We start from the raw sequence: 13464 nt of genomic DNA, 5'->3' as shown, positions 1-13464 counted from the left end.
ATGGTCACCGGTCCTTCGGCATATTCCGTCGTCTCGCCGGGCTCACACGCAAATCAGCTTTGTAGGAGATACAGTAGACGCGCTTTGGTGCGGGGAATTGTGGGAATGCTAGTGAAGTCGATATTCTAGCGCGGTGGTTGCGCTTGCAAAAGATATCCGTGCACCGTCAACTTAATCCAAGACAAGCAAAGCGGTTCAGAGGCACAGCAGTCTTTTCCAGGCTGACCCTGGATTAGCGTTGCGGGGGGGATTTCCGCCAGGTCATGGAGATGGGCATGGCAATGTGCTCTTGGTCCGTGCTAGTAAGGTGACCAACCCACTAACGGGTCAGGCCCAGAAACGGGCCACATTTTTGTCATCTGCAACACCATAACCTTGTGCATTCCAACAGTGATTTCTCGCGCAACTTACATGATATCGCCAACCCGATTCTTACATTGAATTCAGCATGCCCGAATATAATGAAGTCGCGTTTCACCGACTCGACCCCGCTGGGCAAAATTACCTTCCCCACCTGTTATCACAAGGCTCGTCTTGCCGGAATCACAGAAAAGAACATCATCGCAGGCTGGAAGTCAGGTGGTTTATGGCCTGTGAGTCTCTCCAAAGCCGCTGATGAACCCGATGGTCAGCAAGCTGCCTGAGCATAACCCTCCCCCCCCTCGGGAAAAAAACGCCGCCGCAGACGAAGGAAATACCGCCAGTATACCTTTTCCGAACGCCTCATTCACCGAGTCAAGTGCGAGATACACTTTCAAGCATCTCATCGACCGTCAAGATCGAGAAAACTGTTCGGCTGGTTTTCAGGAAGATTGGGCAAGAGTTGGATCGCCAGGGAGCTAACTTGGTAGCTCAGGATTGGGAGATACAGTTACTGAAGCATCATATTGAGGAACTTGAACCAAAGCAGAGGCGAAAAGTCGTTCCGGACCCCAAATCTCCGCTTTGCACATGTTCCAGTGATCCCGGAACCTCGTGAGAGGATGTGGAAGCTTCTAGACCCGCCAGCGACTTCAGCTAAAGTCAAGAAATTAGAATTTGAGGATGCGTGCTTCGAGTGGCAGCTGGAATAGCTTCACATGTAAAAACCAGGTCATTTTAGTGTTGTGCTGTTATTTAATTCAAGAGTGTTATGTGTGCATGATCTTGGCGATGTGAATCCTTCGTGTTAGTCGGCGTCTTGATGACCTGCGGGACTGATAGCCCAGGGACGCTGACGACTGGACGAGCACTGATTGTAGGTAGCAATGCATGAGCACCTACCATTGTCAAGCAAGGGCCTTCGACGAAATGGGATCGCCATCGCAGACTCGAGGGCCCAGTCAGCCAGACTCAGTCCCTGACGAACCGAACTCTAAACCTAATCCCTGCGCGGGGTGGTGGGTCATATTTTGGGCCAATCAAAAAGGCACCGCCTAAAGCTTGTTTCCCCACACAGGGGTGCGCTAAGCAATGCCGCAAGCAAGTGGATATGCACGGCAGCACGACTCGGTTGCATGTAAAAAAAAATTCTAGCCTGGCCCACCAGACAGGGGTCACTCTTGGCGTAGTTTTTAAGGGCCTTCAAATACATCTCGATATTCGTCATATCGAGATTACCATCTAGGAAATTTAGCTGAGTGGGGTATGGGACAACTCCAAGGGACTCCTCGTAACTACGCCAAGCATACCCCTAGTCCAGTGGGGTAGACTAAAAATTTTGGCCTGCAGGCGTAGCCTTCACTAACTGCTCCGAAAAACTACGCAGAGATTAACCCCTTGACTGGTGGGGCGAGCTAACCAACGTTATGCTGGATACCGTAGTAACACCTGTCCTACGGTGGCGTTTCAGCAGCGAAATCAACTGCCGATCTCATCATTGCCATGTCTGGTAGGCGTGACTGACCCAAGAACCAGGATACGGTCGATGATAGCTAGTCTTGTAACCCAAGGAGCCTCACTAGCCCAGGGGGTGCACGAGCCGAGGTGGATTGGTGACGCAACGGAGGCTCCTTGGGTGACTCCAGAGGAATATATGCTCAATCGACCCCAATTCCGCTCTGTACCGCGACCATATCGACCAACATTCAATCTACAATTTGGAGTGCCTTATACAGGCGCCGTCGCCAGTGAGAATCACCGCTTCTCAGCAACTGACGCGCCAGCATGCCAGGCTTTCTCGTTCCTGACACTTATGTGGTAGTCGCACCGACCCTCGACGACCTCCTAGTAGCCAGTATCATCTGGGGCTTCACACTCGCGACGGGAGTCTTTGCGGGCAATAAGGCTCTCAAGCAGACGTGGGCACAATGGAAACGTTCTCGACGCATCAAGCCGTACGTGATCATGATTTGGGCAGAATGGATCGTCTCCATGGTGATTGGCGTTTTAGCGTGGGCTTTTCTTCGGGGGTTCATTGAGCCAAGGTGCGTCGAGAGAATACCTTTGCATAGTACAGGAAACCTTGTGGAGCTGACAAGAAGTCGTTGCGCAGCTTTTGGATTTACCTCGTTTTTCGTATGTCACCTCTCATCCAAGCGACTTCTGGAGCGACTTGAAGCTGACAGTCTGTTGCAGTTGCTCTTTGGGTCGTTCAAATCCAGTGCATCTGCGGTATCATTATCAATCGAATCGCTCTCCTCATGGTCGACCAACGCGATGTCGGCAAGATTCGCTGGGGCGTAGCCATCTTGCTAGGCCTCATCAACATCAGTGTCTTCGTCATCTGGATCCCCGCGCAACTGCAAATCTCTAAGACGTGGGTGAATATCAACCATATTTACGATCGCATCGAAAAGGCTATCTTCCTAGTCATCGACGCCAGTCTGCATCTCTACTTCATCTATCTGATCAGAGTCAAGCTCATCGCCAACGGTCTCGACAAGTATACTCCTCTCTTCCGGTTCAACATGTTTATGGTGGCGATATCCATGAGCCTCGATGTGAGTCTTGAATCCTTCGGAGGGCAACAGTGGCTGGTGACCGCGGACTGACCCATTGGTGTCTAGATTATTCTTATCGGTAGCATGTCTATCGGCAACGGTTTTATGTAAGTCCGGTCCAATTAGTTGATCCAAACGTCCTCGGGCCTGACATTCACTTCCTAGCTACGTACAATTCCATCCTCTTGTCTACATGCTTAAACTTCATATCGAGATGAACATTTCTGCCCTCATTGTCAAGGTTGTTCGCGCTACGGGTAATCACAGCTCCTATCAAAACGACTATGCACAGGGTACAGAGCTGCGGTCGAAGTTCAGGGGTAACATCCAGGCGGCCGGGCCCTCTGGTAATCGGACCGGTCTAGGGACCATGGGCCAGCTGTTTTCCAGCCATAATGAGGCGCACATCGAGGTCGATGCAGGCAGCAAGACAACGTCCAAGGGCATTACGAATATTGTCCAGACGCGGGTGACAGTCACGTCGAGACGCCATGAGGAAGAAGACGAAGACAACAGCTCGCAGTCGTCGACGCGTCATTTGAAGCGTAACTCTCATGTCTACCAGGATCAATTCGCTTGAGGGCATGCCAACCAGTGAAGAGGCTGGGAGGCTGGGATTAGCGCAAATCTAGCATAGACTACGACATCCATAGAGATATCGATGCATGCAATTTTCTTTGTCATATAGTTCTGCAGATCTAATATTGTACTCAAGCAATGCTCTTCGGTGCAGTCCTCCGACAGGGCCGCCGCGTGGGATACTCATTCGTGCATCAGTCTGCATACCGCTTTTGCAGCGCCCCCTTTGATGATCATCTTAGACCAAGGCCAAACGGCGCCGTTGCTACATGGACCAGTACCAGGGGCCGGCGCGAGCTGGAAGATGCGACAACGAACTGTCCCTGCCAAGAGACCCGGGCTCGATCACTTGCGAGGTCCCGCTTAGTGCGCTATGAGAAGAAGACTACAACATCCCTTTGGCTGTGCGGAAGGAACTTTCGGGTCTCTAACAGGGATCTTAACAAATAAGAGCTTGAGGTCAATGGGAGACATTTGATGCAGGGATTATTACCCGGATCTACATGGACTCTGGAGGTTCAGCTGTTCACATGAATACATTAGAATCCCCGTTTTCCCGCCTGATTTCAGCTGCTCATCCGTAGCTTCGATAAGAGGGACGAATACTCAAAAACTCCTTCTGCACATACGGCAGACGCGAACGATCGACAAGATAGTTGTCGCACCCAAAAAAAAAAAAAAAAGAAAGAAAGTTGAGACGGTGAGGTTGCTAATCTCGGCCTAGGGTCCGCGGGGAGTTTTCGTAGTCGCGGAGCCAAGTGGGCTGGTATTGGTTGTTTGGTTTCTCTTGTGTGGGACCCTGAAGATCATGTACGCTTCTAGGCCCTTGTCGTATTCCCAACTCCTACTTTCGACAAGGCTAACCCTTACGACCTCTGTTTAACCCCGGCGTTCTGTTACATAGTGTGTGGAGGGAGGGGGTTTCTGAGCTCTATCAAACGCGGCCACCCCAAAATGTGGAGATGCTGGGGTCGTCGAAAGTGGGGCTGACGACAGAAGACATACAACCTAGCCAAGGGTTGGAGAACCGTCGGACGACCAAGAAGCAGGCGGAGGGATATAAAGAGCCGGAGCAAGGGAAAGACGGTCGGGTACGCTGGAGACAAGCTAGCAGAGCTCTTCATTCCAGCTTTTGAACTTGGACTTTTGTTCTCGCTTCCAGGATGCGCGTGTACACGAAGCTTGCCGATGATGTGAACGAGGTCGATGTGATCATTGCTGGAGGTACAGTACTCTTCTTCTCCGCCCCACCATAGATCATGGAAGGGCTAAAACCTCCATCATCATCATAGGTGGCACCGCAGCATGCGTCATAGCTGGACGCCTGGCCGAGGCCGACCCTAGCCTGTCGATTTTGGTAATCGAAAGAGGCCAGGACAACCGCGGCGTTCAAAACATCGAGAACCCTGTGTTCTTCCTAGACCACCTACTGCCCACTAGCACGACGGCCATCTTCTACCAGGGCAACAAGGCAGGCCAACTGGCCGGCCGTGAGTTTATCGTCCCCTCCGGTGGCACTCTCGGCGGTGGATACCGGTAATCCATTAACTTCATGATGTATACCTGCGCCCAGCGTTCCGACCTTGACTCATGGAAGACCCCGGGCTGGTCAGCCGATGAGCTGCTCCCGTTCATGAAGAAGGTATCGTAGTTCGCAAGTGCTTTGCTACCTGAAAGAACGTCGCGACTGACAGTGCCAAGCTCGAGACGTATCATGGTAGGGGCGAGAAGGGTGTTCATGGACACGATGGCCCTGTCCACGTGTCTGATGGCACATTCCGCTCCGAGTATTCTGAGAACGAATTCATCAAGGCTGCTGCTCAGGTCGGCTGGCCTGAGATCAAAGACCTGCAGACGTTGGACGCCATCAACGGCGTTGAGCGCTGGCTGCGCACTGTCAGCAAGGATGGCAAGCGTCAAGATACAGCGAGGGTGTACCTTCATGACAAGCTCAACGGGAGTGACTACCCTAACCTCCATGTCCTGACCGAGTCCAAGGTGGTTCGTGTCTTGCTTGACGGCCAGAAGCGCGCTGTCGGTGTTGAGTACACTCCAAACCCTGAATTCCAAGCCGCAGTTGGTCCCACTCAGCACCCCAAGCTGACTGTCAAAGCACGCAAGCTTGCAGTGGTCTCTTGCGGTGCTTGTGGTACGCCCCCTGTGCTGGAGAGGTCCGGTCTAGGTGACCCTGAGATCCTGAAGAGGGCGGGTGTTCCCGTTACTGTCAACTTGCCGGGTGTAGGCCGCGACTAGCAGGATCACCAGCTCATCCTTTATCCCTACAAGACCAGCCTCCAACCACACGACACAATTGACCGGGCTCTCAGAAACCCGGGGGGCCGTCAGGTGTTGATCAACAAGAAGGACAAAGTCTTGTGTGGAACTCCATTGACATCTCATCCAAGCTTCGGCCAACGGAAGCAGATGTGGCAGCTCTTGGTCCTGACTTCCATGCTGCGTGGGACCGGGACTTCAAGAACGCCCTGGATAGGCCTTTGACGCTCATGGGCCTTGTATCATGGTAAGCTCCCTGTTCTTCCAAAAGCAGCTGGGCACAAACGAAAGACCAATGCTGATGGAAACAGTTTCCTGGGCGACTCTTCAACCGTCCCGGAAGCGCAGTATCTCACTGTCGGTAACTACACGGCATATCCCTACTCGCGCGGACACGTCCATATTACAGGCCCTGAGGTCGACGATCCGCAGGATTTTGACGTCGGTTATCTTAACGATGCGCACGACATCGACCTGAAGAAGCAGCTTTGGGCGTACAAGAAGCAACGTGCAATCATGCGGCGCACGGCAATGTACCGCGGTGAGGTCGCGGCTGGCCACCCGCGCTTCCCGGCTGGTTCAGCAGCCGCCTGTGTCGACCTCGATGAACCTCTTCGTGATGTTCAGGACCTGGAGTACTCTGCTGAAGACGATAAGGCGATTGAGCAATGGATCCGAGAGAATGTCGGCACTACGTGGCACTCCATCGGCACTACGTGGCACTCTATCGGCACCACAAAAATGGCGCCTCGTGAGGAGTTTGGCGTCGTAGACCAGCACCTCAACGTTTGGGGCACCAAGGGTCTCAAGGTCGCCGACTTGAGCATCCCGCCGATGAACGTCGGCGCAAACGCCAACAATACTGCGATGGTAGTAGGCGAGAAAGCAGCAGACATCATCAAGAAGGAGCTAGGCCTCAAGTCATGAAACTCATGACCGATGTTTAATAGGAATAGTCATTGCATCTTGATGATGTTTATGGAGTTGAATGCTGGTGTAAAACATGTGAATGGCGAAGATAGCTGAAGCATGCAGAACGTAAAAAATCCTATTTGCAGTCACTTCCAAGGTATGTGTGGCTAATCCTGATTACGTTCTAGGTCGAGGCTATACATGGTTCACTGAAATCTGGGTTTCCTACATCTTCGACGAGTTCTGGGACGAAGATGGCGATCAGTACGGAAGAGCGGCAGGAGACCTCAACAGCTATACAACTGGCCGTGTGGGCAACTACAACGTATCAATTTTGACCCCAAAGTTTATTTGATTGACATATGATGAGCGCTGCTCCACACCGATTATCACAATCATGCCCCCGGCAATAACCCAACTCCATCAGCTCATTGATCCCTCCGCTGATGGAGATGTCGACGGTGGCACGGCCGTCGGATCCAATGACTTGACCGGCTTGCGGCCATAAACCACATATCTGGTTCTGTTAGCAACTTTCTGCATCAGGAGCACGCGACTCACATCGGCCAATAAGCATGCACAGTCGAATCCCTCAGTGCTGTCCTCGCCCTGGCAACCAGCGCCAGCACCTCCTCCCTCGACCAGCCCAGCCCGCGCGTTAGAGGCGCCAGTGCCGCCGCCTCCAACCCATAGTCAATGGTGACCAGGCTCCACTTACCCAGGTCTTTATACTTCTTGTCGCGCGGCCAATGATTCGTCGGCCACTTATACACAGTCTCGACCACGCCTTCGAAGCCCACGGCTTCCATAGCCGACTTTCGCTCCTGCGCAGCGGTAGTAGACCGCCCCAACTTCTCCAGACCCTCCTGTATAAGAGTCATCCACCTCCACAGGTCCGAGGTTTCGGAGAGAGTGCCGTCATCACAGCGTAACGGGGCTATGTCTTGGGCTTCGAAGTAGCCACCGGGCTGAAGTTGGCTAGATTGAGTCTGTTGTCAGTCATTAGACACGGTAAGACAACAGGAATAGGGTTAAGGCGGACTTGAAGGCATTCTCCACAATCTTGAAATCATCATCGAAACTCCCTGTCGTCATCCGGCAAAAGATAAAGTCGAACGTCTTAGACCACGTCCACTCCTTCTCGAGGTCGTCTATCTTATTATAAGAAGTTAGCATCTTGGCTCTCAAAAACATGGTTCGATTCCTCTCGATACCTCGAAAGAACAATTTGTTGGTACGCTACGATCTGGTCAGTAATGATACCTATGGTTATGAACGGACCGGGAGCTTACAAGTCTGGTTGCACGGGGCTGAGATCAACACCGACTACCTAGCTTATTCATCAGCAGAGGGGAGTCGAACATAGTAAAGGAAAGCAGACCTCAGCCTCAGGATGACCGTCGGCTTGTGGTTGAGTTAGCCATAAACCAGGGGATCTTGAACAATATATCAGCGTGGGAACACACCGTACTCTATCGCCCAGATACCAGTGCCTGTACCAAGGTCAAGAACCCTGGCGGCACCATCATTTTTAGGACACAGGCAATATCTGTCCCCGATCGTCAGGGTCATGAGATGGTGCTGCAAGTCTGGGTTGCTGTCAGTGCCTACTTGCTGTTGGCCGGCCGAGAGACTGTGGATCAAACCTAGTCTTTCTATCTCCCTCTAGGGAAGTAGATGGTTATCTTAAAGTCCTAAGAGGTTCGACGTGCCACGGAATGTGTGCGTGTACTTACCTCATCATTCGGCATGAAATATTCTGTTGCATGTCTGTCAGCCAAAGGGCGATAAGGCCCGACGGCGGGGATTCTCACTGCCTGCACTCATGGCATGATATGTCCGGCCGTTTTCCTGCTGATACGCAAAAATGCTTGATCTCAGCGATACCAGAGACTCGCTCAGCGGCTATGACCAAGTTAGTGGGTCGTTCGCCTGTCAACCTGTGGTTCCACAGCCGCGAACCTACCACTTCGAGGGCAGAGTCGGCGTCGGCGTCTTCGTCTGGAGCCTGCGAGCAATATCAGCCCGGTTTCGAGTACGGCGGGGCGCCAGCGCCAGCGCATCGCTCGAAGGAGACAAATAACATACAATCCGTGTTCCATTCTCCGGCGATAATTCGTCCATGATGCATTCTACTGCTCCAAGAGAAGGGTAAGTGAAAATTCCACAGGAACGGTCATCCTTAACGTACAGTCAGGATTTTTGGATCATGTGTCTTTCTACTGAGCTGACAATGGTGTGGCTGTCCCTCATTTTACCGTCCGATTAATCACATTACCCTAGTCGTTTGGGCAACCAATCCGCCGCCACTCCAGGCTACATCGGTGGGAAACTAGTTCTCACAAAGTATCACAATTTTTTTTAGGTGGCGTCTAGGGGCTTGGTGGGGGACATGGTCGAATTTCGCCGCTGAACGCATGCTGACTGAACGGGAATATGAAGGGCGTTGTGGCTTGAGGATCCCGGTACAATGCCCGCTATTCGTATGGTGCAGCATGCGCAATAGTCCACGTGGACCCGCAATTGCTTCCTACAACGGCCACGCAAGTGCTCTGGCTGCTGGGCAGTACGTTGTTGGTACGGCACTACCCGGAGCAAGAGAGGAGCTGTGTGTGGGCGGCAGTACCTAATTGGTCCGGCATTCACCGGGCGTATGAAACACACATACGGAGGAGCCTTTCAAAAGTCTCTGCTCGCGTGGACGCTAAGGTCAGCCACAAACAGGGATCGTGCCGAAAGCGAATGTACCCAGCCAAATTCTTAGGTACCTCACCCCTCTTCCACTTTTCCTGTTTTCCCCTCATCTTGACTGCCAAAATGCGCCAAAATACCGACATTGCAACCCGGGCTCTTGTGGTCGTCTTCAAGAGCCCATCGGGAGGGAAAACAACAGCTGAAGTTGCAGAGATAACAGGTCTTTCGCCCCGTACGATCAATGATATCTACGCACGCGCTATTTCTCGCGGATTCGATCCCAACCACCGACCGATGACCCTCCATGACGAATTCCTTCGTGATGCGCACCGCTCCGGGCGTCCCAAGAAGCAGACAGACGAGGCACGAATAGAGATCATCGCCAAGGTTCGCCGCGATCGATTTGGCAGGGAAAAGACGTGTGCTGATATTGCGGGCGAACTGAGCAGCGATGGGATCGAGATCTCGGCCGTCACTGTGTGGCGAATACTGAAGAAAGCTGGATTCCGAAAGACAAAGCCAACGAGGAAACCTGGGTTGACGAAGAAGATGAGGGAGGCACGTCTGGCTTGGTGTCTTGAACATCAGTACTGGACCCTGGAGGACTGGAAGAACGTCATTTGGTCTGACGAGACCTCTGTTATCTTGCTCCATCGACGAGGAAGCTATCGCGTATGGCGAAAAGCTAATGAGGCATTTGTTCGAAGTTGTATCCGGGAGCGATGGAAAGGTGCGTCTGAATTCATGTTCTGGGGTGCCTTTTCCTATGATAAGAAGGGCCCCTGCCACTGTTGGAGTCCAGAGACTGCTGCCGAGAAGAAGGAAGCTGAAAAAATTATCAATAAAATGAATGAGGATCTTGAAGCTGTTATGCGAGAAGAGTGGGAAATTTCAAATGGAATACGACGATTAAATCTACACCAACTGCCCGGCCCGAAGCCAACCTGGCGATGGAATAAGAAGTCCGGAAAGCTGACGAGGGGGTCTAAAGGCGGTATTGACTGGTATCGCTATCAGAAGACGATCCTGATCCCTAAGATGTTTCCTTTTGCTTTGGAATGTGCCAAGGACCGCCCGGGCACTTTAGTCCAAGAAGATAAGGCTCCTGCTCACAGCCACTATGTACAGCAACAATGTTACGATGCGAATAGCATCAGCCGGCTGCTATGGTGCGGGAATTCCCCAGACCTCAATCCTATTGAGCCGGCTTGGCCATGGATGAAGAGACGGACTACAAGGAAAGGAGCCCCAAAGTCAAGGCCTGAGGCAGTCAAAGCTTGGAAAGCAGCTTGGAAGGAGCTTCCGCAGGAAGCTATTCAGGCTTGGATTGAACGCATCCCTCATCATATTAAAAAAATCATTGAGTTGGAAGGAGGAAATGAGTACAAGGAAGGTCGGACACAACGGTAGGTACATTGGGAATCCTACTATACATTTTAGGTGGGACCCTGCTCTTTCCCGTGACGCTAGTGTCCTTAGCGTGAGCAGAGACTTTTGAAAGGCTCCTCCGTACACACGTTCAACTTCCCCCGACGGCTCTCATTCGTTGGTTGCCGATCAACGCACCTTGGGCTGCAGCCTGACATGGGCGCCATGGGCCAAATTGCGCGATATTATTGGCTCATACGGAAGGCCGGAGGGATCAACTGGTCATAACCCCCCTGCTGGCCCAATTTCAATCAAGGCACACCAAGTTAGAGGACCTCACCCCCTTCAGTACTGAAATAACTCTTCCACTTACATCGACTCCACCTCTAGTGATCGTAATATCCGTATCCTCATTCGACCCCCTTGTCATCCTGGTGTTGCTGTGGCACCCACGAGCCTTACTCTCTTCATGCTACTGCTGACGTGGTGTTTATGTGTGTTCACATAACCCTCATCAATTCAATTTCACTCCAATGGCTCAACAGACAAGACGCTCTGCCTCGGCGAGTACTGAACCTGAACCTCTTATCGGTTTCCCTTCCAGTAGACTCTGCTTCCTGCCCAAAGAGATCTTTGGTATAGAGACACGTGTCTTTGACCATGAAGCTGCTCAGCCTGATGCAAACCCAGACCTCACCGTCTGGGCCCTAATGAATGCACTCAAACACTGTTCGACTCGAGTGCTTCCGATCCTCGAGCTCAATAAGGTTAGTCTCTTGGTCCTTGCCCCGGTCTGCTCTGTAATAACCTATACAGCCGGTCCGAGAGTTAGAGCTCCGATCCCGGTATGATATGCGGAGTCTGAAGCAGAACCCCTACGTCTTGAACTTCAGTCGCAGTCAGAACTGTGATGCGATGATCCGCCATCTCATGGGAGACGAGCGGGAGGCGCAGGACTGTTGTACTAGGTGTGCTCAGAAGAAAGGCGCCCTTATTGGCTGTATCGTAGCTGAGGGCTCTACAATCTGTGGTAATTGTGACTGGAATCGATCAGGGCTTGGATGTTCTCTTGCTTCTCATTCTGAATCACGTATGTATCTATATCTTGGTCTCATTTCATTGCTGACTATCTCTAGCCAAACCATCTACGAAGCGCAAAGCGGTTGAATCTGATGATAGTGAGGATGGCCGAGATCTCTTTGATGAGCTCGAGCCTGACGAAAAAGATGCATTTCGGGAGGTCATGAAGATCTTTACTAGAGCCTTAAAGCGGAGGTCAAAAAGAGCTCGCCAGTCAAGGTCATCAAGAAAGAAATAAATCGCGATGCAGGTCTCCCTTTGTTTCATGTAATCTTAGGATATGGCGTAGGAGGAACTAATGGATTGATACCCCTCCTTCTCTTTAAGTATAACTCAGAAATACGTAATGACTTCACCTTGATATTATATATGCCTTCTTTATCTTGATCTCTTGATAAATTTTCTTGAATTATTTTCTTGAATTGACATAGGTATAGGGTATGAAGAGTATTGATCATCAGGGGTAGACCAGTTCTCGTCAGGGGTAGACCAGTCCGCGTCAGCACTACTAGGGGGGTCTCGTCATTTTATTTCAGCTCAACCCCCCGTTCGTCCCTCACGGGGGGTACGTTGACTAGCCAAATCGTCAGCGAGTAGCCAAATTTAGGTACATCATTACACACCAAAATCTTAGTGTAGACGAGGTACCTTCATTATAGCGGTTACACGGGGTCAGTTGCATCAGTATGTTTTAAACGAAAAGTCGGGCTGGTGTAAGTGACTGACCAAAGTGTCATTTTCTTCATTTCTAGCATCATTTCTAGTCATCTTCTTCATCTTTTGGGATTAGGAACTCGCCCTGACTATCCTCAATTACATCTTCCGTGATAACCTCAATTCCATCAGCTTCTAAAGTTAACTGTTTCCTTCTAAGAGCCCGTTCCTGTGCATTGAGAATAGTAAAGTTGACCGCTTCTTGGACCACTTCGGGGTCGTAGTTTCTCGGCCAAGATACTGTTCCTTGCCATCTATCGTCAGCTATTCCTAGCTGCTGAAGCTGGCGATGAAGAGCATATTTCTGAGTAAGCCACTTGTTGGAAGCAAGGTGAGAACGCCGGTCAGTTTTGGACCACCAGTTGCTGCGTTTTAGCTGCAACTGGCACAGCGGCTTCCAGCCTCTTCTAGGGTTACTATATATGACTTCGACCCTCACAGCTGTGATACTAGGCCTCACATGTGACCTGATATCACGCATCCAACGGCGTAAAAAGAGACCTTCATCTTGGCTGTCTCTTCGTAAAATTCGCTTCTTCTCATCGGCCTGTGCAGCTTGTCGATTGTGTTCATCATTTAGGACTCGAAGCCTTGCATCACCGACGCTAATTGGGCTGTATTTTGCTATGACTGACGTCTGTGTTTTGAGAGCTGACCGTCTCGTAGCCTTCTCTTTGAGACGATGTAGCTCCTGAGTGGCGGTAATACCATTCAAGGCCAGTGTGTTGCTAGCAGTGACTGCATGATCAAATACACGCATGACTGACGGGGTTAACGGCACCCCTGATGTAATTGATGTGTGTATACGAAGCATCACGTAGTCCTGATATCTCTCAATGGTCTTTATTTGTAGCGGTGGTGTAGCTGCCTCTCCCCAGTCATATGCTTCTAACGGCACCCTCTGAGGAGTTACAGGGGTTGT

The 13464-nt window shown here is 51.3% G+C and overlaps 5 protein-coding genes across 5 annotated transcripts; 4 read left to right on the top strand and 1 right to left on the bottom strand.

The window, feature by feature from the left end:
* The first annotated feature begins 374 nt into the window (after window positions 1–374).
* On the top strand, window positions 375–675 carry BGZ61DRAFT_464161 (uncharacterized protein). Its single transcript, XM_046247471.1, has one exon. The coding sequence runs from the start codon at window positions 462–464 to the stop codon at window positions 642–644; it is 183 nt and encodes a 60-aa protein (XP_046096109.1). The 5' UTR covers window positions 375–461; the 3' UTR covers window positions 645–675.
* A 1470-nt stretch (window positions 676–2145) lies between these two features.
* Window positions 2146–3507, top strand: BGZ61DRAFT_432893 (uncharacterized protein; the record flags this gene model as incomplete). The annotated part of the gene is made up of 5 exons (XM_046243894.1): window positions 2146–2405; window positions 2474–2496; window positions 2557–2921; window positions 2988–3028; window positions 3087–3507. 5 exons carry the CDS (start codon window positions 2146–2148, stop codon window positions 3499–3501), a joined length of 1104 nt encoding a protein of 367 aa, XP_046096108.1. The 3' UTR covers window positions 3502–3507.
* A 1156-nt stretch (window positions 3508–4663) lies between these two features.
* BGZ61DRAFT_485491 (uncharacterized protein) lies at window positions 4664–6701 on the top strand (the record flags this gene model as incomplete). Its single annotated transcript, XM_046249716.1, has 5 exons — window positions 4664–4724; window positions 4793–5036; window positions 5222–5738; window positions 5828–6021; window positions 6086–6701. 5 exons carry the CDS (start codon window positions 4664–4666, stop codon window positions 6699–6701), a joined length of 1632 nt encoding a protein of 543 aa, XP_046096107.1.
* A 201-nt stretch (window positions 6702–6902) lies between these two features.
* Window positions 6903–9119, bottom strand: BGZ61DRAFT_464131 (TAM domain methyltransferase). The gene is made up of 13 exons (XM_046247470.1): window positions 8878–9119; window positions 8775–8821; window positions 8653–8694; window positions 8501–8591; window positions 8423–8445; window positions 8333–8351; window positions 8153–8275; window positions 8068–8090; window positions 7979–8016; window positions 7901–7925; window positions 7729–7841; window positions 7248–7664; window positions 6903–7203 (listed from the first exon to the last, which is right to left on the bottom strand). Exons 2-13 carry the CDS (start codon window positions 8808–8810, stop codon window positions 7110–7112), a joined length of 1044 nt encoding a protein of 347 aa, XP_046096106.1. The 5' UTR covers window positions 8811–8821; window positions 8878–9119; the 3' UTR covers window positions 6903–7109.
* A 2099-nt stretch (window positions 9120–11218) lies between these two features.
* Window positions 11219–12185, top strand: BGZ61DRAFT_464123 (uncharacterized protein). The gene is made up of 2 exons (XM_046247469.1): window positions 11219–11838; window positions 11885–12185. The coding sequence occupies exons 1-2, from the start codon at window positions 11601–11603 to the stop codon at window positions 12064–12066; spliced, it is 420 nt and encodes a 139-aa protein (XP_046096105.1). The 5' UTR covers window positions 11219–11600; the 3' UTR covers window positions 12067–12185.
* The last annotated feature ends 1279 nt before the right edge of the window (window positions 12186–13464 follow it).

Source organism: Ilyonectria robusta, assembly GCF_021365365.1.
Source record: "Ilyonectria robusta strain PMI_751 chromosome Unknown BGZ61scaffold_37, whole genome shotgun sequence".
In the NCBI taxonomy this organism is placed as follows: domain Eukaryota; kingdom Fungi; phylum Ascomycota; class Sordariomycetes; order Hypocreales; family Nectriaceae; genus Ilyonectria; species Ilyonectria robusta.
The sequence above is the reverse complement of the archived record's forward strand: the minus strand, read 5'-3'. Positions and strand labels throughout refer to the sequence as shown.

Excerpts from the sequence above, each read along its gene's own strand:
- BGZ61DRAFT_464161 (XM_046247471.1), top strand. The coding sequence starts at position 462 with ATGAAGTCGCGTTTCACCGACTCGACCCCGCTGGGCAAAATTACCTTC.
- BGZ61DRAFT_464131 (XM_046247470.1), bottom strand. The coding sequence starts at position 8,810 with ATGGACGAATTATCGCCGGAGAATGGAACACGGATT. Across the intron at positions 8,017-8,067 it reads ACGGTCATCCTGAGGCTGAG|GTAGTCGGTGTTGATCTCAG; the intron begins GTCTGCTTTCCT and ends TGAATAAGCTAG. Across the intron at positions 7,665-7,728 it reads ATTGTGGAGAATGCCTTCAA|CCAACTTCAGCCCGGTGGCT; the intron begins GTCCGCCTTAAC and ends GACTCAATCTAG.
- BGZ61DRAFT_464123 (XM_046247469.1), top strand. The coding sequence starts at position 11,601 with ATGCGGAGTCTGAAGCAGAACCCCTACGTCTTGAACTTCAGTCGCAGT. Across the intron at positions 11,839-11,884 it reads TGCTTCTCATTCTGAATCAC|CCAAACCATCTACGAAGCGC; the intron begins GTATGTATCTAT and ends GACTATCTCTAG.